We start from the raw sequence: 26,602 nt of genomic DNA on the forward strand, positions 1-26,602 counted from the left end.
ATCCTCATGACAGCCTTCAGAGGCAGCTACCTTCACATCTGAGACACAGAGAGATGTGGTAATTTGCCCAAGATCACACAGCAAGTCATGGCAGAGGTCAGATTTGAATCCAAACAGCTAATTTCATGGCTCAAGGGTTACGCTGCCTCCCTTTTGCCTAATGTGACTTTCTTTCATGGTATCCAAATTTCTTTAGCATTGACGGACAAAGTAAAGTAATTGCTAGAACCATGACGTGCAAATACAGAGTGGTGGCCTCCCAGAAACAATGGCGAGGGTACCCCCGTCCATTCTGAATTCCACCCACATGGTAGGGATGTAGGAAGTTCCTGGCTACATATGGATGAAAGATTCTCTTTTTATTTCCCTGGGGCGTATGACATAGAAGAGTTATTAATTTTGGAAGTCTCTATCTCTAGGAAGGCAAGTCTGTGCAGATTTGAAAGATATTAGACAACAAAGGACATAGGTAAAGAGAGAAGGGAAAAAACAGGTACATGGAACAGAAAGGACACAGGCTTGAGAAGGAATTAGGACAGAGGATTGAAGAGCTCTGATTCTCATTCTTCACTCTATGTATTTGCTACAATGGAGGTTGCTGAGCCACTGTTTTTCCCAAGTGTTAAATGAGACACTATCTACTTCTAATAAATTAACTTCTGTTTTATAGCATGTTTTCTTTATAGTAAGAAATAATAAATTATGTGAGGTGCTGCGGTGCTCAGGAAGACTGTTATTATTTCCAATCATGTAAACTGAGATCTCATCCCATATTTTATATTTCTGTATAATCTCATATTTCTTATTCCTAAATTCTATCTTTACCTAAAAACTTCAGAGGTAAACAATGTTTTTTTCTGAATAACGACTCTGTAGAAACAGGGTATGTGTAGACTATAATGTATCGTACTAGCTCCACTCCTTACAGGTATGATTACTGATTGCTGTTCTCTAAAGAATAATCTGAGTAATGTGTCTCCAGAAGTTCAAATTTGAAGGTGTACAAATGGTAAAAGAAAGGACGGGGTAAGTAAACCAACTATGGAATTATTTGCCCTGGGTATACACTAAATGAGTGGAATGGCAAAGACTTCCCAAAATTATTTGTCCAATTATAAGAGCTATCGATAATCCCTTTTTCCAGTATGGTTTGGTAGAGCAAACTAATTTGAGAGAAACTGCAGGCTGAAATTTCGCTGGCATGTATACCCATATGACCCAGATTGATCCCTTATAGAGTCCAGCAGACTCAATGTCTAATCACTTTTGCCTGTTTCCAAAAGTGAGGCCAACTGTCAGAGGACAAATGGTTTCCACTTGAGAATGTTTTTTTTTAAATGTGTCTTTAAAAAAACCATGGAGTAATTTCAAATAGGAGTACCCCAAAATTCTGAACATCACTAGAAAAAATACAGATTTCCAGCGTAACTAGCTTATGTGATTTACCCGCTGAAAGCTGCATCACAGTGTGAACCTCTCAAGTTTTCAGTAGAATGAAAAAGCACATGTCCTTTCAGAGTCGGCTAGCTCCCCCCAGTGCTCCTTCTCTCTGCTTTCTCAGTGAATGAATGTTCAGCTTCATGCACAGCTTCTGGCCTCCCTTGTGTCTAGGTGCAGCCGCATGACTTGCTACATTCTGGTCCATGAGATGTGACAGGACGGAGTATGCCATTGTTGCCTCCTTCCTGCTCGCAGAAACAGGAGAGGAGCCTGACGAGTGATCTCAGACCATGAGCTAGGAGGAGTTTCACGAAGATGACTGAACCACCAGACAGAAGTCGCCTGCATCCTCACGCTGTGGACCTGCCTTAGCCACTCCATGCAGCTCACGCTTGGACTGTGAGATGAGAGAAATAAACTCCAGTCTTGAAGCTACTGTTACTGTGGCCAGACTTACTGAACACAACCTTCACTCACCTATTTGGCTATTGTTACTTATTAGATCATCGGCTTCTCCAGAAGCCATTCTTCAGAACTCAAAACAGGATGAAGAGGGGAATTAGGATGAATTAGCTCAAAATGCTATCACAAAATACCACAGACTGGGTGGCTTAAGCAACAGAAATGTATTTATTTTAGATCAAGATGCTGACTGATTTGGTTTCTGATGAGCGCTCTCTGCCTGGCTTGTAGGTAGCCACCATGTTGTGGTGTGCTCCCATGACCTCTTCTTTGTGTGTGTGAGGAGAGAAAGGGATCTCTCTCCCTTCCTCTTCTGTGAGGCTATAAATCCTACTGGATTAGGGCCCAAGCCATAAAACCTCATTTAACCTTAATTACCCTCCCAAAGGCCCCGTTTCCAAATGCAGTCACAGTAGGGGTTAGGGCTCCAACATATCAGGGGAGGCAGGGGACGATAATTAAGTCCACCGCAACACCTAACCTTGGGACTGCCATAACACCCCAGGCACAGCTCTACCATTTCATTTTCTACATTGAAATATGACACGCTAATTAAAAGCTGCACAGAACAAAGCATCAAGAACACAAATACTTGGAAACAGACCTGAAAGATTAATTATAAATTTCAAAATGAAAATATAAAATGATATAGAAAATATATAATAAAAACATTTTATTATCTTACAATCAACAACTGGGCCATCTTCTGTGCTTCTCTTGTCAATGGATCAACAATTGCAATGACATCAAAGAACATGTCATTCTCTTCAGGGTTTATCGTTATTATGCTAGGAAAATAGAAAATAAGATGAGAGATGATCAGTTAAATTTATTTAATTATCTAATAAGTCTTAGTCTCAGCTATACACATTCCTTTTTTTAAGTAATCTCCATATCCAACATGGGGCTCAAACTCACATCCTTGAGATCAAGTCACATGCTCCACCAACTGAACAAGCCAGGCACCCCGAGCTATATGCATTCTTATAAATGGCTTTCTTTTCCTCAAAAAAAAAAAAAAAAAAAAAAATTGCTTTCTTTCTCACTGGATTAAAAAAAATCCTGGTTACTTCACGGATGAAAATGCAAATTTATTTATTTTTAATTCTAAGTTTTTATTTTAATTCCGGTTAGTCAACATATAGTGTAATATTAGTTTCAGGTAGAGAATTGAGAGATAACTTACATACAACGCCTGGTGCTCATCACAGCAAGTGCCCTCCTTAATGTACATCACCTATTTAAACCCATCCCCCCCCCCCCACTTCTACTCTGGAAACCATCAGTGTGTTCTCTATAATTTAGTCTGTCTCTTGGTTTGCCTTTTTTTTTCCCCATGCTATGTTCATCTGTTTCATAAATTCCACATATGAGTGAAATCATACGGTATCTGTCCTTCTCTGACTGCTTTATTTCACTTAGCATAACACCCTCTAGTTCTATCCACATCCTTGCAAATGGCAAGATTTCATTCTTTTTGATGGCTGAGTAACATTCCTGTGTATGTGTGCACGTGTGTACCACTTACAAATCAAGTGACATATGTATATATATATATATCTATATCACTTACAAATCAAAACCACAATGCGATACCACCTCACACCCGTCAGAATGGCTAAAATTAACAACCCAGGAAACAACAGATGTTGGCGAGGATGCAAAGAAAGGGGAACCCTCTTACACCGTAGGTGGGAATGCAAGCTGGTGCAGCCACTCTGGAAAATGCAAATTTAAAAGCCTAATGTTTGTGTTCAATAAATTACAAAACTGGAAAGAATCAGAGAAAATGAAAGATTTTATGAATGAGTGATTTTTAAAAACTCTTCAAAGAACAATACTATTGCAGTGAAAACTCTAATTTTAACCCCCCCAAATTCTCATGGATCATACAATATTAAAAAATAAAGCCAAGATAACTTTTGTGTTTGTTGAATGTATTTTCTCAGATTTGAGAATAAAATTAACTCCTTAGTAGTTTTATTAAATTTAGTATTTAAAAAATGCCAACATATAACAGGAAAGTTCAGGGGAAAAAAGCCCAAATTTATCATACTTACTTTTGACCCCAGTCACCCTCTCCTCTCCTAACCTCCTCCCTTCAGTCTCCTTCCTTGTGTCTTTCACTGAACTGAATTCTAAGTTAGAATATGGAATAGTCTTTACTGAGAAATGTTGGGGAAATTAGTAAAAGCACAGAAAACGCCAGTGGAAGATAATAAATTCGATATTTACTGTAATCAAAAGTTAAAAGTATATATTTGACTAAAAGTACAGAATATTCCAACTGAATTACTATTTTAACACTGTAATACAAGAAGTCAGTTTTTCAAGATGTATGAATTAAATATCTTACATATTACAAAGGGAAAAAGATTTCCAAATCAAAATGTATACCTGTTAAATTACAGGGACATTAGTCTTCTTTGGTGCTCTAGACTTTTTGCAGTGAAGGGATTAATTTTTCAGCAATAAAAGCTAATGTAAAAGTCACTTCAAATATGGGTCCTCCGAGAAAGAAATAAAAGATTTTATTTTATATGCAGTTGACATGATGATTTTGCTAAAATAGGAGGGACAGAATCAGACAACAGGTCCTGCCAGACAACTGCTGCTAGATATTAAAGACTACAAATCAGATGTTTTAAAATTAAAGGGCCTATCTACAATGGTTAATGATGTTAGTGATCTTGGTGAAAATTTCGCAAATTACTTGCATACTTGCAGCATTATTCAAAACTGGTCATTTTCTGCACGCTTTATGAGATGGCGTGGTGGCCAAAGTAGGCACCATTTACTCAGACTGCTGCCAATTCTGTGAGGTTGTATGTATCAGAACCCCAGAGTGCCTATCATCTACCTCTCTGTGCACTGGCAGAGACTCAGGACAATTTTCTGAGCAGAATCCTGAGCCCGTCAGTAGGTATTACATTGATTCACCTAAGAATGGAAGTAGGAGGTCTCTTACCTCACACAATATCAACAAAAAGATGCTAACTCTACTTACACCACCTTTTTAAGGCAATGGATTTGTATTCAGTTGTCAAGAAACTATTGCTGTACTTCATGCCATTAGCCAGGAGGAATAATGTCAGTTACGCTGACAGTCAATAATTATTAAAAGCTTAAGTCAGAGAAAGCCATGAAGGGCAGCTTGAGGTAGGTGCAGTCTGTCAAGTCTTAGAGATAAACTAAGGACATTTCAAACAGGCCAGAGCAATGAGAAGTTGCTACTCAGCCAATATCCTATCCATTCCATGCAGAGTTGTTTTACTGAATTAGATGATCAGTTTTTGTAGAAAGACAGGCCAGACTGTCTATTTTAAAGATGTTGTTGAAAACACTATTCATCCTACAGTATTCCCTCTGTGAAGATTTCTCAGAGAAATTTCTGTGTCCTCCCTCTTCTAAAAACAGTTACATTTCACCTGAACAACTCATTTATTTTCATTTGTGAACTCTGTGAACCGTGTACACCAGAAAACTTACATTAAATTTGGGGTGTGTCATGGCAGGCAGAAAGGCCGGCCACCCCGGCCTTAAAACCTCCTTTCCTGCCTGCCTGCCCTGTGAGCTTCAAGCTCTAGAATCAACAGCCTTAGAGGGACTGCTTCACCAGCTCTCACAACTGTGTAAGGGCAAACCCTACAACAATTCTTGCATAAATAAATCAGTTCTCATCTACACACCCCCATATGCATATGCGTGTGCATGTACGCATACTCACACACATGCACACAACAGCAGCATCTCTGCGGCTCTGACTGAGACCTGACTGGACAGTCCAGCATTGCTAATGTGCTTCTCTCTACTTTTCCTATGGTTCCAACACAAATCAAATCCAACAGTCATTCTTCCTTCATTAAATTAATACCTTCAATTAGGTTATCATTAAGTTTTGCTGGCCTGGATCCTACTTTTAAGGTGGGTATTCACATGTCTCCCCCAAGATTAATGTGAGTTGATTTTATGGTTTAACTTTCAGGTCCAATCTTCTTTCTCTTATTTCCAAGTTTCATTATTTGTCTAACAAATACACATAATAGCTGCAATGCATTAATTATCTATTATATTCAAGGCAGTAGGTCTGAGTCTCATAAAACCCTTGTAGGGTAGGAATCAATACTATATTTTATAGATTAAACTGAAGGAATAAGAGGTCACGGGCTATGGTAACTGGGATTCAAAAACTGGGTGTTTTGGACAAGAAAGTTCATGCTATGTCACACAACCAATGCTGACCTAGATAAACATATCAACATGGGTAAACACATAGAAAAAAAGGCTAAATGCCTAAATTATATCCATGAACGCAGAAAATAGAAAATTACTAACTCTGCATGTTTCAGAAGGCAGGCACTAGATGAGGGTATTATTGTATAAACAGAGAGGCACGCCAATACATACATGCTACATGCCCATTTATAAATACTTATAGCAATGCCCCAGAAATAACAGAAAAAATTGGACAATTGCAGACCACTGTCCCGAAGTCCCATCATACTCTTCCACCTTCCATTTCTATAAAATAAGGCAGTAGGCTTAAAAGCAGTAGATGCATTGACAGATGTGAAAGGTAGAGAAAGTCGAGACTAACCGACAATAAACTATAAAAGATCAAATGTATCAGACATTTAACACAGGCACAAGTTCCAAATGTATCAAAATTCGTAAGTATAATATAGCTTCATGGAACAGTCTAGTGACTAATGTTTACAATGACGATTTTGAGTAATCTGTGTTAAATTATTTCAGCGCATGGTATGCAGAAGTCAAAGATGTTTGTAAGAAGAATTCCAGGAGATGTGTTTAAAAATACAAGTACTGAATCTCAGCTATCTGAAAACAATAAAACTTCCTTTCCAACAGTGCTACTTTCTTTAGAAAGTAATCTTCCCCGAGTTTACTCCTGTGTGTGTGTAAAGACCTCTCTCTAAAGACAGATGTCCTGCGGCTGAAGCCAGTGTTACTGCTGGAGGTACACATGAACAACCTAAGATGGCATCTGCCATAAAACCAGCAAACTTACAAGAGAGTGTCAGCCATTCTGAGTCTGTGCTAAAGTGTTTGTCTCAGTTGAGTTTTATAGGAGCGGTGATTAGAAAAAGATCATATAAGGGGCGCCTGGGTGGCTCAGTCGTAAAGCGTCTGCCTTCGGCTCAGGTCATGATCCCAGGGTCCTGGGATCGAGCCCCGCATTGGGCTCCTTGCTCGGCGGGAAGCCTGCTTCTCCCTCTCCCACTCCCCCTGCTTGTGTTCCCTCTCTCCCTGTCTCTCTCTCTGTCAAATAAATAAATAAAAAATATTAAAAAAAAGATCACATATAATAAAACACGCCTATAGTTTAATTATATGATGTCTGTTTTTTTTCCCAATTCTATGTGGTCCATAATTAAAAACAACAGAAAAGGTTCTCTTCTGGGGACACAGATAATTGTACGTATGTAGACAGAGCTTGGTGAATTTCATTTTGACTATCTTAGAGGAACTGTGTAATATAGTGAAATTACACACTAGCTTATTATCCCAAAACAATATTTCTCTGATGGCTGCTTTCGGAAATCTAATCTTCATGAAATAATAAATTTTTAACCAAAAAGTGTTCCATGGATAAGTTGCACAACTGCTGAATTAACCAAAAATGAACTTTTCACCTTTAAGTAGATCATATCTCTTAACTGTTAATATATTGATGCATACTGAGAATCTCTCCCTATCCCTTCCCAAGAATGCAGTGTTCTCTAAACTTGACCAGAGAACAGTTTTCCTCTCAGAATATATGTGTCAACATCTCAGAGTAGTGTTCCATTGAACACATCTTGGACACGTTATTGTACATGTCTACATTTTATTATTTATTTATTCATTTACGTAATTTCTACACCCAGTGTGGGACTTGAACTCACAACCCTGAGATCAAGAGTCGCATGCTCTTCCGACTGAGCCAGCCAGGCTCCCCCGTGTCTACATTTTATTAATCAGAATTCTTTAGTAACTGAATCTTTTATACGTTGAGAATATAAACGTATTATTTATATATAATGATAATCCCAAGACACTGCAAAAATTCCAAATGATCTTGAACAAGAAAGATAATAAAACAAATTATACTAGATAGAATTTACTTGAAGCTTCAGATCCTTACACATCATCCTTTATTTACTAGAATATATAATTAACTGCAATCTCTTTTCCTAATCTTGTCAAATACGTTTCTTCTCTAACAATTTTTAATTCTACTTTAAATTTTGCTATATTATAAATACAAATGGAAGCCATAATTGAGTATGGGATGCAGTGACAGGAAAAACACAGACATCATGTTCTTACCTGTGATTCTCTCTAAGAAATGTGATATCATGGCGAGATGCACGTTTAGGCAAAGAGGAAAGAAGGGCATCAGCTTTCATAACAAGGTCGCTCATGCTAGATAAACAAGACAATGTGTGAGTTTTTCAGAGAAAGGTCCACATTTCATATCACAATTAATGCCCTGAGAAAAGGAAATTGAATTTGAAATATCTCCAATAGACAAGCTTTATGTAAATAACTTTTCTTCCAAACTTGTTGGAAATTTGTCAGTTTAAAGAGGACTGTTGCTTTAAAAACCAGCCTGCTTTTCCTTATCATTGATATGATCTTTAAACACTTGTAACTGGTGTTCTCAGCAGTGTCCATAAGCATTTGGTGAATCATTCAATTCAAGGCAATATTTGCTGAGTGCTGGTTATGTGTCCAAGCAATGGGGCCCACACAGGAAAGAAAGGGCAGGAAGAACCAAAAAGGGGGAGTTTTTAAAATAATTAAGAAGTCCAGACCATAGAAATGGTTACAAATTAGTTTGAAAACTAATTAAAACCGCATAAAACAAATACCTAGATTACATATAACCAAATTTGAAAATCCATGATGGAGGAAATGTATTATATGTTCATTGATACACTGGGGCAGAAAATGTTGGCTGAACTTTAAGACAAGTTTTTGGAAAGAAAAGGAAAGAGAAAAGAAAAAATAAGCATTTCCATCTTATAAAGAAATTTAGATTCCGAGTGGTTGAGAACCTGTGTCTACTATACCATTTTTCACTGGACTATCAGGTTCTGACATGTAGGACTTTGCTTAATGGCCACTTAATAAACATAAATAAAATGAATGAATTAATCGAAACCAGTCTCTATAATCTCTATTTCTAAACTCCCTCAAAGGTATTTTATCAGCTACATACTCTCTAATATGTAAAGTGGAGGCACAATGCAGGAAATGTGGTCAAACATGCTCCCCATGTTTCAAGGAGACCAGATGCACCGAGAGAAGAAGAAATGAGGAAAAGGAAATTTGGGGCCCAAACAACGTTTTTGTAGATTCTCTGAATATTGTGGTATCCAGGTTGGTTTTTCTCTTTTTGCCAAGAGCTGAAGAGGGGAACAGGCACGAGAAGCTCCACGCCTCCTGTCTGAGGAGTGGGGACCTCTCTGAGAGCCGAGCAAGCAGTAAGCACTCTGCAACAGGAACATGCACCATGTGCTCCTGGGGGTGTTTCCAGGGACTCCGCCTTCTGCATCCAGAGTCTACCTTCCTAAGTCGCCAACTCTTGGAAAGCATGAAAACAAGGCCGCGGATCTTAAGCATATGTTCATATTAAAGCAACTATGAATTTATTCAACCACAGCACGACTTGTTTAGCATTGTGTGTGTGCATGTGACAACTTCAGACAATTAGAGGGGATGTTCTTATAGTTTAATGTTAGTGGTTTTTATTGTTTGGATGGTCGTTTTGGTCTGAAATGCACCTTTAAAAGTAGCTGAAATAGCTTCTCAAGCCTACTTAAAACTGTATTTTTTACCAAATAAGGTTAAAAAATTAGCTCTGAAATGTTAACAATATAGTCACAAAATCTAAAAACTACTGAATTATATACTTTCCAACATATACTAGGACCTAAATTATTTAACTAAAAATTATAACTTTTTTCTTTTTAAAGCTTTAAGTTTTACTCCACTTGAAAATAACTGTGGATTTTTTTTTTTTAAGATTTTATTTATTTATTTGACACAGAGAGAGAGAGTACAAGCAGGGGGAGTGGCAGGCAGAGGGAGAGGGAGAAGCAGGCTCCCTGAGGAGCAGGGAGCCCGATATGGGGCCCGATCCCAGGGCCCCGGGATCATGACCTGAGCCAAAGGCAGACGCTTAACCAACTGAGTCACCCAGGTGCCCTGAAAATAACTGTGGGTATTATCTCTTTACTGTAGAAAAGCCCTTACTTTATGACTTATTTATAATTTTCTATAGTAACATCATTTCCTAGCTGATGAATTACTTCCTAAATGACAGATTAAGTAAGGACATCCATTTCATCTTCATCAGAATTCTGTATTCAAGACTAAGAATCAGAACTTTGAGTTCTGGCAGGAACCACCGCAAAGCCTAGCTGTATGCTACAAGATGCAGTGGTACTCTGAAGTAAAGAACAGAAAAAGATGTAACAGAAAAACATTAACCCAAAAGAACACTGATGTGGCTTAAATATAAGATGCCACAGACTTTAAGACAAAATGAATACTAGGAAAGGAGTAATTCATATAATGATAAAAGGAACAATTCACTAGAAACGTAACAGTTCTAAATCAGGGTATATATGACTATAGCTCAAAATATTTAAACAAAAATTAGCAAAGTTATAAGAATTAAATGATAGATCCATAATTCTAGCAGTGTTTTAACAAACTTCTTTTAGTAACTGACAGATAAAACAAGGTATTCAGTATTTCGATGGCTGGGGGAAAAAACAGCATGTTCAATATAATAGACATGTATAAAATCTTCCACATAATTAGAGAATATGCCTTTAAAAAAATCAAGCATGAGACAATGGTAAGAATGAACCCTGTCTCACAAAATTCAGAGAAATAAATGCTAAATAACTGGTTCATACACCATGTTCGCTAATCACAGTCCAAAACAAACTGGAAATCACACACTGTGCCCTTTAAAAAATTTAAAGCACATCTTATTCATTTATTTATTTGATAAATATTTCCTGGGTACCTAACAAGATCTAGGCAGAATTCTATATAGAGAAGATAAAAACAATAAAATGGACCACGAATTTTGCCTTGATGAAGCCGACAATTTTAAACATTTTAAAACATCCTAAAAAATAAATGTTAAAAAATCAAAACAGAAATTTGAACATATTAGCACTGAATCATAATGAAATATTTATATTTTAAAACTTATGTGATACAACTAAGTAAGTGTTTAGAGAGATGCTTTAAGCTGGTAATTTAAGGATATATAAGGAAAAAATGTGATATTAATAAGCTATGAATTCAACTTGAGAAGTTTATAAAAGAAAATGGATTAAAGAGAAATAACAAAGAACTGAAACTGATAAAAACAAAACAAAAACAATTGGGAGGTTGCCATGTCCTATATCCACATATATGAAAACTAAAAAAATAAATTAGTAAAGTAGTAAGTCTAGTTAAAAAATAGATATATCTTTCACTAAATTAAGCAAACTAAGATAAGAGAGAGGCCAACATAAATGAGATGTTTAAAAGCTGGAAGCTAAGGAACAAAGCTGTTAAAATTCACAAATGACAGGAGTGTCTAATATTAGAAAAAATGTTACAAAAATTGAGAGTCAAGCAAGGAATATCGATATAGAACCTAATATTGTTCCTGTAATTTAGCATTAAACAATCTGAAAATGTAATTTAAAATACACCATTTACAATATGAACTAAAAGCATAAAGTACAAGGGAATAAATCCAAAAATGCATGTGTAAGACCTCATGGGAAATAAATGGAAGCTTCACTGAAGAACCCAAAAGGAACACTAAGTAAGTGTATGTAACTATCTACCTACATATTCTCATATATATGTTTATATATAAATCATATACCACAATTATATACCACATACATCAGTTATATACCTGTTATTTTACATATATTAAATTGTATATACTGTATTATACATTTATATAGCTATATACAAATACATGTCTATATTTAATAGATGGGTAATTTAATATTATATAAAGATGGCAATTCTCCTTAAACTAATCTATAAACTCAAACAAATTCCCACAAAAATTCCAGGAACATTTTTTACGGAACTTGTTATGCTGGTCCTAATCGTATTTATACAGAAAAACAAGTAGCCAAAACCAGTCAACATAATTTTGAAGAAGAGGCAGAAGAGAGAATTTCTGCTCTCCAGTATCACAATTTATCATAAAGCTGTGGTAACTGGAGTGTGGGACTCGCACGAGACAGTATACCAGTGGAACAAAGACCCAAGAAGAATTAAAGATATAAACGAGTAAAAAATGAAAAATTGAAAAATTTTAGAGGAAAATAAAGGAGAATATCCTAATGAACTCAGGCTAGAGAAAACTCTTATACATCCCACACACACAGACACACACACTTGTGTGCGCAGACCACAGACAAACTATGAAGGAAAAATCCTGATAATACTTTGATATTGAAATTAAAAACGTCTATGTATCTGGTAAAAAATTACAATAAAAAAGTAAATAGCCATGTCACAAACTGTAATATAATACATGAGGCACATATAATTGATAAAGATTAGTATACAGAATCACAGAAAATATTTATATATCATTAAAAGAAGAAAATAACCCGATAGCTAAGCAAAAGACATGTATGAGTATTTTATGGAAGAGAAAACATGAATGAAAATAATTGTATGAAAACTCAACTTTACTAAAAGTCAAAGAAAAGCAAATTAAAAAAGACACAATTTCACATCCACCAGATAGAAAAAATTAACAAGTTGGATAACACCAAGTATTGGTAAGAACTTGGGAAAACAGAACTTTCACATTTCTAGTGGAAGTGTTAATTATCGCAACTATTTTAAAGGACAGAATTTAACAGTATCTGGTAAAGCAGAGGACATGCATACCCTACAACCCAATGGTAACACTCCTGTGCTCTAGAGAAACTCACATTGCACAAGGAGACATTTATTTATTTATTTAAAAGATTTATTTATTTGACAGAGAGAGAGAGAGAGAGAGAGAGAGAGAGAGAGAGAGAGAGAGCGCGCGCGCGCGCACAAGCAGGGGGAGCAGCAGGCAGAGGGAGAGGGAGAAGCAGGCTCTCTGCTGAGCAAGGAGCCCGATGCGGGGCTAGAGCCCAATGCAGGGCTTGATCCCAGGACACTGGGATCATGACCTGAGCTGAAGGCAGCCACTTAACTGACTGAGTCACCCAGGCGCCCTGCACAAGGAAACATTTAAAGCTGGTTCATTATAGCATTTCTGTAACAGTAAAAAACTAAAGCCAAGTTAACCGTATCTCAGTATTGGACTTTATAAATGAACTACAGTATATTCATTAAATGAAACACTAAAAAGGAACTAAAATGAAGAAACCAGCTCTACATACATGAACGTAGATAAAGCTCCAGCAGAAGTTGCAAAGGAGCCTACAGTAAATAGCATTTCTCTATAAAAGTCAGGCATTCAACACATCAACACTGATCATGGATATTCACACAAGAAGCAAAAGCATAAACACAAATATGGAATCATGCAGACAACACTTAGGAAGATGGTTACCACTCAGGGAGGATGGAGACTGGCTGGGTGGGTAAGAAACAGAGGACAGGAAGATCCAAGGCAAATAAAACTATTAACATCTATGGTTTGGTGATGGTGAGTATATGGATGCTTTTCGTTATTTAAATATTCTCCACATATCTCTTATTATATCTTATGTACATATTTGAAACATTTTCTAATCTTAAAAAGAAAAAATAAGATGCAAAATTGCACCCCCCCAAATGAATTGCTCTTATGATTTTAAATACTTACTTCTTTGAGCTGATTTCCATATTTTCAACAATGCCTTTAATTTTCTCTACTAGATTAGTAAATGTTATTTTTTCCAAGAAGTAAAAATCTTCTGTATAGAAATTTTCATCTAAAGGTCCTAAGAACTTAAAATGAAAATAGTTTTATTGTATACCTTCTAGAGGATACCAGTTTGAGACAAATATTTTCTCATCAGATATTTAAGCAAAAACCGATTACAGATTAAACAGATGGTGGCTATCAGTCCCACCATTTACTGAATCTACTGGGAAACAAAGAAGAGAAAAATGTTTCTCACTTATGATATTACAAATAACATCTGCATAAACACCAAAATCAAACTGACAAAATAAAAAAGGAGTAAATTATTTCCATTTGGAAGTTTTACTTTGAAACATAATGCTTCCAAAAGCCAAAGGCTTTCCATCCTAAGGTAAATTATGAAAGCAAGTGTCTATATTTTATAAATCTTTTATTTTCAATTTGCTTTTCTATTCACCTATAAATTGTGGTCTACACTATGTCGATACAAATTAGTACATAAGCAAGGCACAAAAGAGCCAAAAACAAGAGACAAATCACATAATTACTTAAACATACCAACCCATCTTCATCGAACTGATGCTGTATAGCGGTTTGGAGCCCAGCAAGGTCATGCAGGTCAGCTTTAAACCAGTAACTCTAGAGGGGCAAGGTGCCAAACTGCCACGTACCCAACTTCGTAGGATGGCTATTCCATCACAGTGACCACCAATTCGACTACCATTAGCACTCCTTAAGGGAACTAGTATGTAGAGTCATCATATTATGAACAGAAGCCCTATGTGGAAGGTGAGCCTGACATAGTCTTAGACATGCACTAAACAACGACACTTAATGACAAACAACTGGAAAGTATATTGTCCAGAGTATTTTTTTTTCTTGGTAAAAAGACCAGAATGAATGGTTGTAGCAGACTTTCTCACTTGCCCTTCCTTCATCAGCATTAGAAAATTAGTATTTTCTAAAAATTGATAAAGTTCTTGAATCTCTTCTCATTTGCACATACCACAGATGATATGAGCTGGGATGTCAGCATTCCAGCTGGACAAATACCATGTTTCACTTTAAACATAAAACACGGGCTCTTAAAGATGCAAAAAATGGGCACAATAAAACCAAAAGTACATATATAAACATTTAATTGCCTTAAGATTTGGTACTCCTTTTAAGATACTTTGAAAGCACTTTCAATGTTGTATTTATGGACTATGACTAGCAGAGGCCTGAAAAAGAACTGAATTTTATCTATACTACCTCTAGTGATTGTAGCACTTTTGTTAATAACTAAGAAAAAGGAAATATAATCTCAAATTCTTTTAAGGGGTTAATTAGATTGGCTATCTTTACTGATTAAATCCACCAGAGAACTGGTTCTATTTCACTTACGTAAGAACAGTGGGAAACAGCTGGGAGAAACTTGATTCTTTTGTGTCTTAATTCTTCTACTTAAAGTTGAACATAATATTTGTGGAATAAGGTAACTTAAATAGTATAAAATTCACATAATGTCCAAGTTGGGAAAAAGGAACATTGAACTTGGAAATCCTGTAAAAACACAATTAAACTGGTGCCTACCCAACCTATCCATCTTCTTTACAACACTTTGGAAATGTGATTTTTCAGTTATACAGAATAACTGTTGTAAGAGAAATGCATTACCTCCTTTGACAGCTCATTAATATTTTAGAAAACTCAAAGTGTTCATCCATATACTGAGCTAAAAATCTCTCTACACTCATGGGGGTCTCAGCAACTGGCCTTGATTCTATTCTCTCATCAAGTGTAATGCAAATCAAGACTACAAAATATATCCATTACTTATGACAGTCTTCAAATACTTAAAGAGAAAACAGGAATATTTATTGAAAATTTACTGCCTGTGGCTGTTTTATGTGCTTTAGGTTTAAAAGTATATTTAATCTCTGATGACTCTGTAAAATAGACTATCATCATTCCCTCTGTCCAAATGACTTTTCCAAACCAAGTCTCATAGAGGTCATATAATTAATGGTGCAACTGGAATTTGAATCCAGACTTGTTTGGCTAAGAAAAAGGCCTTGCTTGTTTCTCTACCCTCTGCTACCCCTCGTCTTTCACCAATTTGTAAACATGTAAATTAATAACAGTAAATTTATTGTAATTATAGTAACAGTTATTTAGCATTTTATTTAATACTAAAAATATATAATTTTTTAATTCTTCAGCATATAGTAAGAAAGTATAGATGATTGCTGCCCCCCAGTTTTAATCATTACATTAAACAATTTGACTTTGAGTCTATACCAATTCTAACAAACATTTGGACAGGTTCAGAATGAAGACTGATTCTAAAATGTCAGATTTCAAGCACTGAACTATGTGTTTCAGAGTTGTAACTATCTGCTACAATTGCTGTGATTATTGTGCTTTCTAAGCATTACTCTGAGACAGAGTAATAAGCTAAGTATTAAATGACAGCTCATAAACCACAGTACTTCTTTTCAGATATACTTTTCAATTTGAATCACCGTTCCATAAATAAAAAATGATAAAATTATAATTTTTCTATGAACACAAAAGTCAACATAATTTGACTTAATATCCATCTCCATCCCCAACCTCTCCCCCGAATTCAACTCATACGTTCAATTGCCAACCCAGCAAGCTTCGGTGGAGGTCCAGACCTGACCACTGAACTCTTCCTACATGCAGAACGAACTCTCTTTCCCTTTCCACTCCTCCTCAACAACCCCACTCTGTCTGCAGACTTCCTCACCTTAATATAGGGCAACTCCATTCTGCCAGTTACACAGTTCTCTCACATCCCACATCAAGTCTGTCAGCAATTCCTGTTCACTCTTCCTCCAAAATATATCCCACAGCCACTCCTCACTACCTCCACGAGAGCCATTCTGGTCCAAGCCACCAGCCTCTCTCCCCTGGAATACTGAAATAGCTCCCAACTGGCTTCCTGATCCCCTACAGTTTATTCTCAACATAACAGCCACTAGAGATTCAAATAAAACATAAGTCAGATGTCAGTCCTCTGTCCAGAACTATGTGCTTCATGACTCATTCAGCATAAAGCAGGAGTTCCTAAATGGTCTATAAAACCCTACATCATCTGGTAGGAAGCTACTTCTCGGAGCTTCTCTTCAGACCACTCTCTTTGTACCTGCTATTCCTAGAACGTACAGCAATCATCTCACCTTGGGACCTTTACCCTTACTTTCCCTCTATCTAGAACATTCTTCTTCCAGATATTCCACATGGCGTGCTCCCTCACCTCCTCTGGTTCTCTCCAAATGACACCTTATCAATAAGGATGCTATTTGTTCTCTGTTGCTGCCCACCAAAATATAAACTTCATGAAAACATGTTTGTTCACTACTATACTCTTGGAACCTAGAAGAATGTTTGGTTCACAGCTGGTGCAAAATTAAGATCTGAATTTTTTTTTTTTAAGATTTTATTTAGAGAGAGAGGGAGAACTCAAGCAGATCCCGAGCTGAGCGTGGAGCCTGACACGGGGCTCAACCTCAGGACCCTGGGATTATGACCTGAGCGGAAATCAGGAGTTGGAGGCTTAACTGATGGAGCCACCCAGGTGCCCTTAGATCTGATTACTTTTGTAAATTTCAAGGAAAATGAGGAGAAACCATTATTCTAGGAAAAATAAACATAACTATAACTAACATTTGTTATCACTAATATTGATAACGTATAAATTACATTAAACAATGACAAAGAAAACATAGGGGAGCTTTTTCATAATGTATTACCAAAAGGCAAGGTACTAGATACATCAGGTGTAATTTTTTACTCTTTATCCCTTAAAATGCCAGACAGAGCCAAAGATAGCCACATACTATAAAACTGTTCTAAAAAGCTACATTTCTTCCCAAAGCAACTGTTAAAAAGAAAAAGCAATGCAATTTCTGGGCTTCCACATACCTCACTATCAAATTCACAAATACCTTGTATTACTGTTATAAGACAACTGTTGTCTCTGATTTGTAAAACAGCACTGCACAAAGATGAACCTTTAGGAGCTAACGCAATTAGCTTGAAAACCGCTACACTGAAGCAGATATATTTGATCTGGGAAGTCTTGCAAATATGAGTCCCTCACTATTCTCTAATTCCTAGTGTTTATAGATTCAAGTAAGAAAGAATAGCATAATTTTAAGGGAAAATGATATGGTAATAAAACATTAGTGAAATGCAGAAAACAGGGAGCTGGGTTGCTCAGTCAGTTAAGCGTCTGCCTTCGGCTCAGGTTGTGATCCCAGGGTCCTGGGATTGAGCCCCACGTTGTGGGGCTCCCTGCTCAGCAGGGAGCCTGCTTCTCCCTCTTCCTCTTCCCCTCCCACCCCTCTGCTCATGAATGCACTCTCTCTCTCAAATAAAACCTTAAAAAAATGTAGAAAACAAAGAAAACGTTAAGAGTGTATTATAGCTTGGAAGACAATTTAGGTACATATAATTTGGTAGTTCAAGCAAAGGTATGTCAAACACATTGCATTAGTTGATATCTTAATAAATCTAAGCACCAGATTCAATTTTTTAAAACTTAAATCATTCCTGAGAAATAAAACCAGATTCTCATACTCAAAAAATAAGTAGATCTCATCATGAATTCTGTGGTTCTATAAAGATTCTCCAATTAATGAGAATAATGTTTCTGATGTACCAAGAGAAAAAAGTGATATAAAATTTTATATACATATATATATATATATATAAATAATAGGATTACAATTATATATTTTTACAAACCAGACATGGCTATGTAGAGTAGAAAAAAAGGGTTAGAAGATAAAACAATAAACTATTAATAAATTTTATTAGGAGGGTAGGAGTAAGAGTGACTTTTCTTATAGATTTTAATGATTACATTAATAACTATTACTTTATACCTCAAAAATAACAATTCAATACTTTTGGAAGTTAACAATTGTAGAGAAAAGCTATAAGAAGAAAAAAGTGTCGGGGGCGCCTGGGTGGCTCAGATGGTTGGGCATCTGCCTTCAGCTCAGGTCATGATCCCAGGGTCCTGGGATCAGTCCCGCATCGGGCTCCCTGCTAGGCGGGGAGCCTGATTCTCCCTCTGCCTCTCTCTCTCTCTCTCTCTGACTCTCATGAATAAATAAAACTTAAAAAAAAAAAGAAGAAAAAAGTGTCACAACGTACTTTCTACCCCCACAGCAACAGCGGTTCTCAGTCTCAGTGTTGTAGTGGATACTAAGTTGTTTGTTCTAACACTTGTATTAGAGCAAAACAAAAGTTATCCCCATGAGGCATTCTTACCCACCACATTCAATGTTGCCGTCACTGGGGGGATGCGGTAGTGTGCCCTTTCATTCATGCTGAGACCTGTGTGGTGTGTCTAGCGTAGGAGCCCAGTCCTCTGCAAGTGCTGCAGCTGGTGTGTTGTGATAGAAACAAATTTGAGACCCCTCTATCATAGGTCCATGAGAAAAGTGAACAACTGCTTTTTCTACTTACTTTCCCATTGCTGACAATACCTATTTCTCCAGGATGCAATTTAAGTACATCTTGACAGAACAGCTGATGAGTTTGGAAAATATTCACTCCAACAGTGTTATATTTTTTCTCAAAAGCATTCTTATCCATCCCCTAAAGCATAGATTAAGAAGGATGTAATTAGTAAGAGAAAATATATTAAATCATTTTCTTAAAGCCTGCTTTAATGTATTAATGCAAAATTTGAAATTATTCTAAATCATGATTTTTCAAAGTACTATTTTCTTCTGCAACACTAAAAAAGAATATTTCTTTGCCAAGTCAATTACAGTATCTGTACATCTTGTTACAAAAGATATCATATGCCATTCATTTTTTGAAAATTTCAGGTGGATTATTGATTAGTAATATGCTAGGGGGCATCAACGTAAATAAAATTTAACATTAAAGAAATGAAACAAATGTTTATAAAATTCTGAACTCAGTACCCCCATTTGGTACACTTGGTAAAAACAACTGTCTAAAATAGAAATACCCTATCTCACCTCATTCTACCAAACTCACAAAACCAATTTAGTAATAATGCATTTTATTTCTGAAATACACAAGTAATCCTTGGTTAAAGTAAACAAATATATGAACATTCACAGAAAATAAACCACGAATAGGTTCTTCACATCTTCACACTAAGACACATTTCTCCCTATCAGTACTTATCAAACTTTAATGTGCTATCACCTGGTGCCTTGTTAAAATGTAGTTCCTACTTTGGAAGATCCAGGGTGAGGCCTTAAATGTTGAATTTCTAACAGGTTCTTGGGTGTTCCCACGATGGTAGGAATGTTCCACTGCACTGTCCAATATGGCAGCCACAGCCATGGATGGTCACTGAGCACTTAACACGTGACTGGGGCACAGAATTTAAATTATTTATTTAATTAAAAAAATTTATTATGTTCAGTTAGCCAGCATATAGTACATCATTAGTTTTTGATGTAGTGCTCAACGATTCATTAGTTGTGTATAACACCCAGTGCTCATCACCACACATGCCAGAATTTAAATTTTAACTTAATTTTAAATTTTAAAGAACCACATTTAGCTAGTGGATACAGTAGTGGACAGTGCGGCCTTAGATCCTGCTTACTTCCAAAATCTCCATCTCAGTCATCCTGTCTCTGACCACAAGCTCCTGAATTTCCAGCTCATGCAACCTAGTGTCACCAGACCAACCATTACCCAACGCTTTCAGTCCTCCGCCCCACCACTTATTTACTGCCCATTGTACCTCCCATAATTTTCCTCCTATATGAATTACACCACAAAGTCCCTTACCACAACAAAAACCTTCCATGCTTAGCCCTTGAATGCTTCCCTGAATTCATATTCACTTGGCAAATCCCCAACTCTGTTTAAACACAACTCTGCTTCCTCTGCAACTAGAACCAAACTGTTAATGCAGCTAGAGAAAAACATGCAACTAATACTGATCTCATTTTCAATTTGGGTCACTAACATCCAGTGGGCCCTCAGAGACCTTCCCATGCTCATATATTTAATTCATTTGCTCACTCTCAGAATAATAAAAAATATGTGGCATTTTCTCCTCTTTCCTCAAACCTCTAATAATACCTACTCTTACTCTAATACTTGGCAATGACCGGAATTTCTTTTGAAAATGAATATAATTAGAAGTACTTCATCCTGCTGTCACCAAATAAATCTACCCTTCTGCAACTGTGCCCATACATTCTGCCTTCCTTCTGGTTAAAACAGATGAACAGTTCTTTAAGACCAACAGTTAACACTTGTCCATTGGACCCTGGCACCTCTTCTCTACTCAAGAACTTTGCTCCTAACTCTGCTCCCCTCTCCCTGTATCATCCTTTCTCATTGTTTGGATGGACTGTGTCCATTAGCATACAAAACAGTGACATCTCCCCAGCTGAGAAATTCTTGACCTCAAGTCCTGTTCTAAATACAAAATATTTCTGTTTGTGGTAAAATTAAAGTTTCTTAAAAGAGCTACCTATACTATCTCTATTTCTTGATTTCCCATTCTCTCTTCAATCTAGCTTACTTTTATACCTACTACTACACTGAAACAATTCTCATCAGTGACCACCTTAACAAGTAAATGGTCAATTATGAAGCCTAATTTCAGGAACGTCTGGCATAGTTGATCATTCCCTCCTTGAAATATTTTCTCCGACTGACTTTCAGGACACTACACACTCCTGGTTATCTTCCTAACTCGTTGGCTGCTCCATCTGTCTCCTTTACTGGATCATCCTTTTCCTGCATACTTCTACATGTTGGAATGTTCCAGGGCTCTGGTTTCAGCCTCTTCTCTCACCCAACTCACTCCTGCGGTATCTGATCTAGTTTCTTGGCTTTAAATTATATAGAATATTGGTAACTCTCAAAGTGTCTGACTCTAAAAATGCCCCAACAACCCTGAAATCATTTCTACACTAACTCAACTGTCAATCCAACATCTCCACTTGAATGTCCAACAGGAATTTCCAACATGTACAGACTTAATTCTTGATCCCTTATGTGTCCAAATCTTCTCTTCATCTAGACTTCCCCATCTCAAAAAAAGACAACACCATCAACTCAAGCCACTCAAGCTAAAATTTAAGGATATTACATTTTGTGTCACATACAATTGATCAGCTAATCCTGTTGACTAGAGTTGTAACAAATATTATGTGCCAACTGCCTCACTATCTCTACCACCAGTACCTAGTCCAAGACACCATTATCTCTTGCCTGGATTACTGCAATAGCATTCTAACTGTTCATCTTATTTCCACTCTTGTCTGCCTGCTACCAAATCTTCACATGGCATCCAGAGTCATCTTTTTAAAGATTATTCACTTCCTCAAGATTCCTCAATGGTTTCCCATTATACTCAGGAAAGACTTCAGTTCCTTACCATGACCGATAGGTGCTTGAGCTAACTGGGTTCTGTTCCTGACCCCATCTCCTTGTACTCTCCATGTCACTGTCTCTATTTGGCTCATAATGATCTTCTGCCTATACCTCAAACCTGGAAAGCTGATCGCTGTAGCAGTCCCTTAGACTTACTGTGCTCCTGAATTTGGTACATTCTTCTCGCAGATTTTCCATGGCTTGATTTCTCATTTCGGACCTCTGCTTAAATGTAAACTCTTTAGAGATGCCTTCCTTGACGGCTCCAGCTAAAAGAGCATCCCTCAAACTGTCTACACTCTTCTTTCTTTGTATTGTTCTAGTACCATTCAGTTTGTCTCTCTTTCCTACTATCATGCAAGCTTCACGAAAGCAGGGACTCAATAAAATCTGCCTTGTTCACAAGTGTATCTCCACCGTCTGGCAGACAATCAGAAAATATTTTTGAAAGGATTAATGAATCTTCCTTCTTGAGGATCATTTTCCATCTTTAGAATTTCCCTCATACTGGATCCCTTCAGGGAAATACCTGAGTATTATTTACATAATCCTTTAACTCCCGTTCTTCATTTAAGTACACGTGCTAACCAGAATGCCATCAACTTCAAGGATCACAAAGTGGTAGTAGTAATATTTGGTTTGCTAAAAGCCTTGACGCAAAGCCATATCATTTAATATTTATCTTTTCTTGTATGAAGGAATGTTTATTATGCCCAACTGATTATACTTATTTATTGATTTTTTCAGGAACATGGTAACACTGGCTTATACTTCTTAAATATGCAACAGATACTTATTATTCCAAACAAATAGCTACTGACCTCAGTAAGAAATGTTTTAATTTTTTCTCCGGAGTAAATAGCTGTAGCAGTTTCTTCCCTTGCCAATTTCCTGAGAAAGTTTCTCAAAAAGCTGTTTTTCTGTGTAAGAAAAGCTGCCAAAACTCCTCTAGAAATAGCTGTGTTCTCTTCATTTATTTTTGAAGTAGGATTATAAATAACCCCCAACCGACTATGAACACTTGTTTTCTGCAAAACACATTTATAGGTGAAAAAGATCAGTATCTCGTGTATCTTTGTACAGCTGAATTTTTTTCTTTCTCATCAAGTTTGTTCAGTTTACCACACAGCATCTTTCACTGTAGATGATTTACCACACAACATCTTTCTATGTGGACTGTCCTGAATGTGCAGCTACTAACATAGCCTAAAAACAGCCATTATAGTAACTCTAAGAGCTTCACCTCTTTGTATAAAGAGTGTTTTAGAATGCAGTGTGGTTTAACCTCTTTTTGTGTGTGAAATAACACATATAAAACAAGACACAAAACGTAAGTGTAGAACCCAATGAAATTAGCCCATAAAACTATAACTCAGGTGGAGAAACAGAGCACTGTAGGCAACCCAAACTCATCTCTCATATACCCTGCCTGTTACTACACCTTCCCACTTTTCTAGAAACAACCACCACCCTGTTATTTATTGGTTGTATCATTCTTGCTTCTTTCTGGTTTATCACCTAAGTTTCATTGTTAAACATTTAATCTATTTTGAACTTCATATAAATATAATCCTACAGTGTGTATTCTTTCCTGCTCTGTTTCCACTTAACATATTGATTGTGAGATTTATCAACATTGTTTTGTGTGGCTGTAGTACTTTATTTTTTAGGACTGTACAGAATTCCAGGATATGAATATACTCTATTTTATCCGTTCTACGGATGCTGGGCATTTGAATTTTTTTTTCATTTTGGTACTCTACAAACAGAGCAAGAAGAATACAGCATCAGCCATGAAATCTTCTTGCCAGAACATGTTGAAGCTGAATCTAATTAAGCTTTAGACATAACTTCCAGTACAGAGGAGATATAAGGGCTAAAGAACAAGTTAAAAATACTACAAGAAAAAAAAAAATCAGTGAAATTCAGAATGTGGGATTTTTCTACAAAGCAACTAGCTTGGTCTCTTTAAAAAGTCACCAGACAAAATGTGGATGTTACTGTTTTACAAGAAAAGAAACTAATGAAATTTAATAATGCAATGCATTGTGGGAAAAATGTTTGGGTCCTGGTTTGAAAAAAGAAAAGGCATCTTTGTGGGAACAATTTAATGAAGACTTAGTACTAACAATGTGAGAGTGGTATTGCAGTTACATAGAAGAATATCCTAATTCTTGGAAAATTCATGTTGAAGTATTAAGGGATGATATATGCTGATTTCTACAACTTTTTTTTTTTTTTTAAGATTTCATTTATTTATTTGACAGAGAGAGACACAGCGAGAGAGGGAACACAAGCAGGGGGAGTGGGAGAGGGAGAAGCAGGCTTCCTGCCGAGCAGGGAGCCTGATGCAGGACTTGATCCCAGAACCCTGGGATCATGACCTGAGCCGAAGGCAGATGCCCAATGACTGAGCCACCCAGGCGCCCCTGATTTCTACAACTTACTTTAAAATTATCTAGACCATTCCTGCCCTTCCCCCCACAAACATAATTAAATAAAGCAAATATGGCAAGATGTTAACAATTTATAGAATCTAGGTGTTAGGTATGTAAGTGTTCATTACATCAGTCTTTTGAACTTTGTGTAGTTTTGAAAGAAAATATGGTCTCCAAAAAACAGACCCAGAGAGCCATAAGGAGAGGCCCCAGTAAGATAAAGGCAGAAGTTGAAAACAAGCTGGCTAAAATGAAATGAAAATGAGAGAGGCTGAAAATATAATACTGGAAAGAGTGAAACTCAGAACTGAGTAATTCAATTAATGAACTAGATTAGGAGTCAGCAAATTACAGCCTGTGGGTGAAACCCCATCTGGAGCCTATTCTTATATGGTCCTCCAGGCAAGAAAATGTTCACTGAAATGATAGAGCTGCCAGAGGTCTAACAGAATCAGAGAGAGAGACAGATGAAAAGAGCTGTCCTGGGATCACACTCATCCCCAAGGGTCTGTAAAACTGCATATATTCTACACTGGCCCCACTTAGGAAAATGAGAATGGGGCATGGGACACACTTGAAGGCATTCCCTGAATAAACACTGCTGAATAAAAAGCTACTCTGAGGGCGCCTGGGTGGCTCAGTTGGCTAAGCATCTGCCTTTGGCTCAGGTCATGATCCCAGGGTTCTGGGATCGAGTCCCGCATCGGGCTCCCTGCTCAGTGGGAAGTCTGCTTCTCCCTCTACACCCTTCCCCTCTGTTCGTGATCTCTCTCTTGCTCTCTCTCCGAAGTAAATAAATAAAACCTTAAAAAAAGAGAAAAAGCTACTTTGACCAGGCAACTCCGAGGAAGGCAGGTTTAAAAATAATTATTAAATCTATTCTGGGCAGTCTGGAAGACTTCATGCCAAAGGTTGGATCTTCTCAGGAGCAATGAGAAAGAGAAATTCCAAGACACTATTCCATGGGTGAATATGGGGCAAAATCATAAAATACCTGAACTGGGAAAGTAGCCTTTAAGTCAAGTACACATCCAACAGTAAAGGGTGAACACCTAACCACTTATGGGGACTTAAGCACAAACTTTGAGCGATAACTGGCTTTTGCTGACTCAGAGGCAGTCTCTAGGAAACCAAGATAAAAGATAAAAACAAGGAAAAAAGTCTAAGCAAGAACATCAGAGATAAACAATGAGAGGGAAACAGACTTAGCTCAGTCACGTCACTAAACAAACGAATGATCAAACAACGGGTAACCCTGGGGATGAGGTGATATTGGTATCCATATGTGCTCTGTATTATCTAAAATGTTTGGTTTTCAATAAAAAATTATGAGACAAGCAGTTAAACAGTAGAGTATGATTTATGCAAAGGAAAAATACCAAGCAGTAGAAACTATCTTTGAGGGGCCTTAGATAATGGACTTAACAAACATATAAATATGTTCAAAGAATTAAAGGGAATCATGTTTAAAGAATTAAAGGAGAGTATGGTAATAATAGTTATTACACGGAGAATAATAACAAAGAGATAGAAATTATAAAAAAGAACCAAATGGAAATTCTGGAGTTGAAAAGTAAAATAACTGAAATGAAAAATTCATTCAGAGGGGTTCAACACATTTGAGTTGGCAGAAGGAAGAATCACTGAGTTTAAAGATAAATCCATAGAACTAGAATCTAAAAAACAGAATGTAAAAAGAATGAACAAAAATGAATAGATCCTCAGAGAAATGTGGTACACCACTGTAACTACTGGGAAAAGGCAGTCTGTCAGCTTCGCAAAGAACACGCCACCAGAAATTCTTGAGAAAGAGAAGGAAGAAGTGACGTACTCCACAGATCCCAAACACCCCTTTTTGGAATGTGCTGGTCTGAAGACCACTTAAAGAAGGCCACAGTGCGTTCTGAGATTATCTAACATGACATGAAAATTCTCCTAATGTTATATTTTGTTTAAAATG

General features: G+C 36.8%; 1 protein-coding gene across 1 annotated transcript in view; it reads right to left on the reverse strand.

Annotated features, from left to right (window-relative positions):
• Positions 1–26,602, reverse strand: part of UGGT2 (UDP-glucose glycoprotein glucosyltransferase 2) — a 170,400-nt gene that overhangs the window by 42,485 nt on the left and 101,313 nt on the right. The window contains exons 21-25 of the mRNA XM_028112040.2: positions 23,026–23,232; positions 19,289–19,420; positions 13,760–13,884; positions 8,233–8,328; positions 2,588–2,690 (exon numbers count right to left, since the gene is read on the reverse strand). Of these exons, the coding sequence (XP_027967841.1) occupies positions 2,588–2,690; positions 8,233–8,328; positions 13,760–13,884; positions 19,289–19,420; positions 23,026–23,232 (663 nt within the window). The remainder of the gene's footprint in view (positions 1–2,587; positions 2,691–8,232; positions 8,329–13,759; positions 13,885–19,288; positions 19,421–23,025; positions 23,233–26,602) is intronic.

This window comes from Eumetopias jubatus, unplaced genomic scaffold (assembly GCF_037043125.1).
Source record: "Eumetopias jubatus isolate StellerSeaLion01/CBP00866 unplaced genomic scaffold, mEumJub1_p1.0 scaffold_3, whole genome shotgun sequence".
Classification (NCBI taxonomy): Eukaryota; Metazoa; Chordata; class Mammalia; order Carnivora; family Otariidae; genus Eumetopias; species Eumetopias jubatus.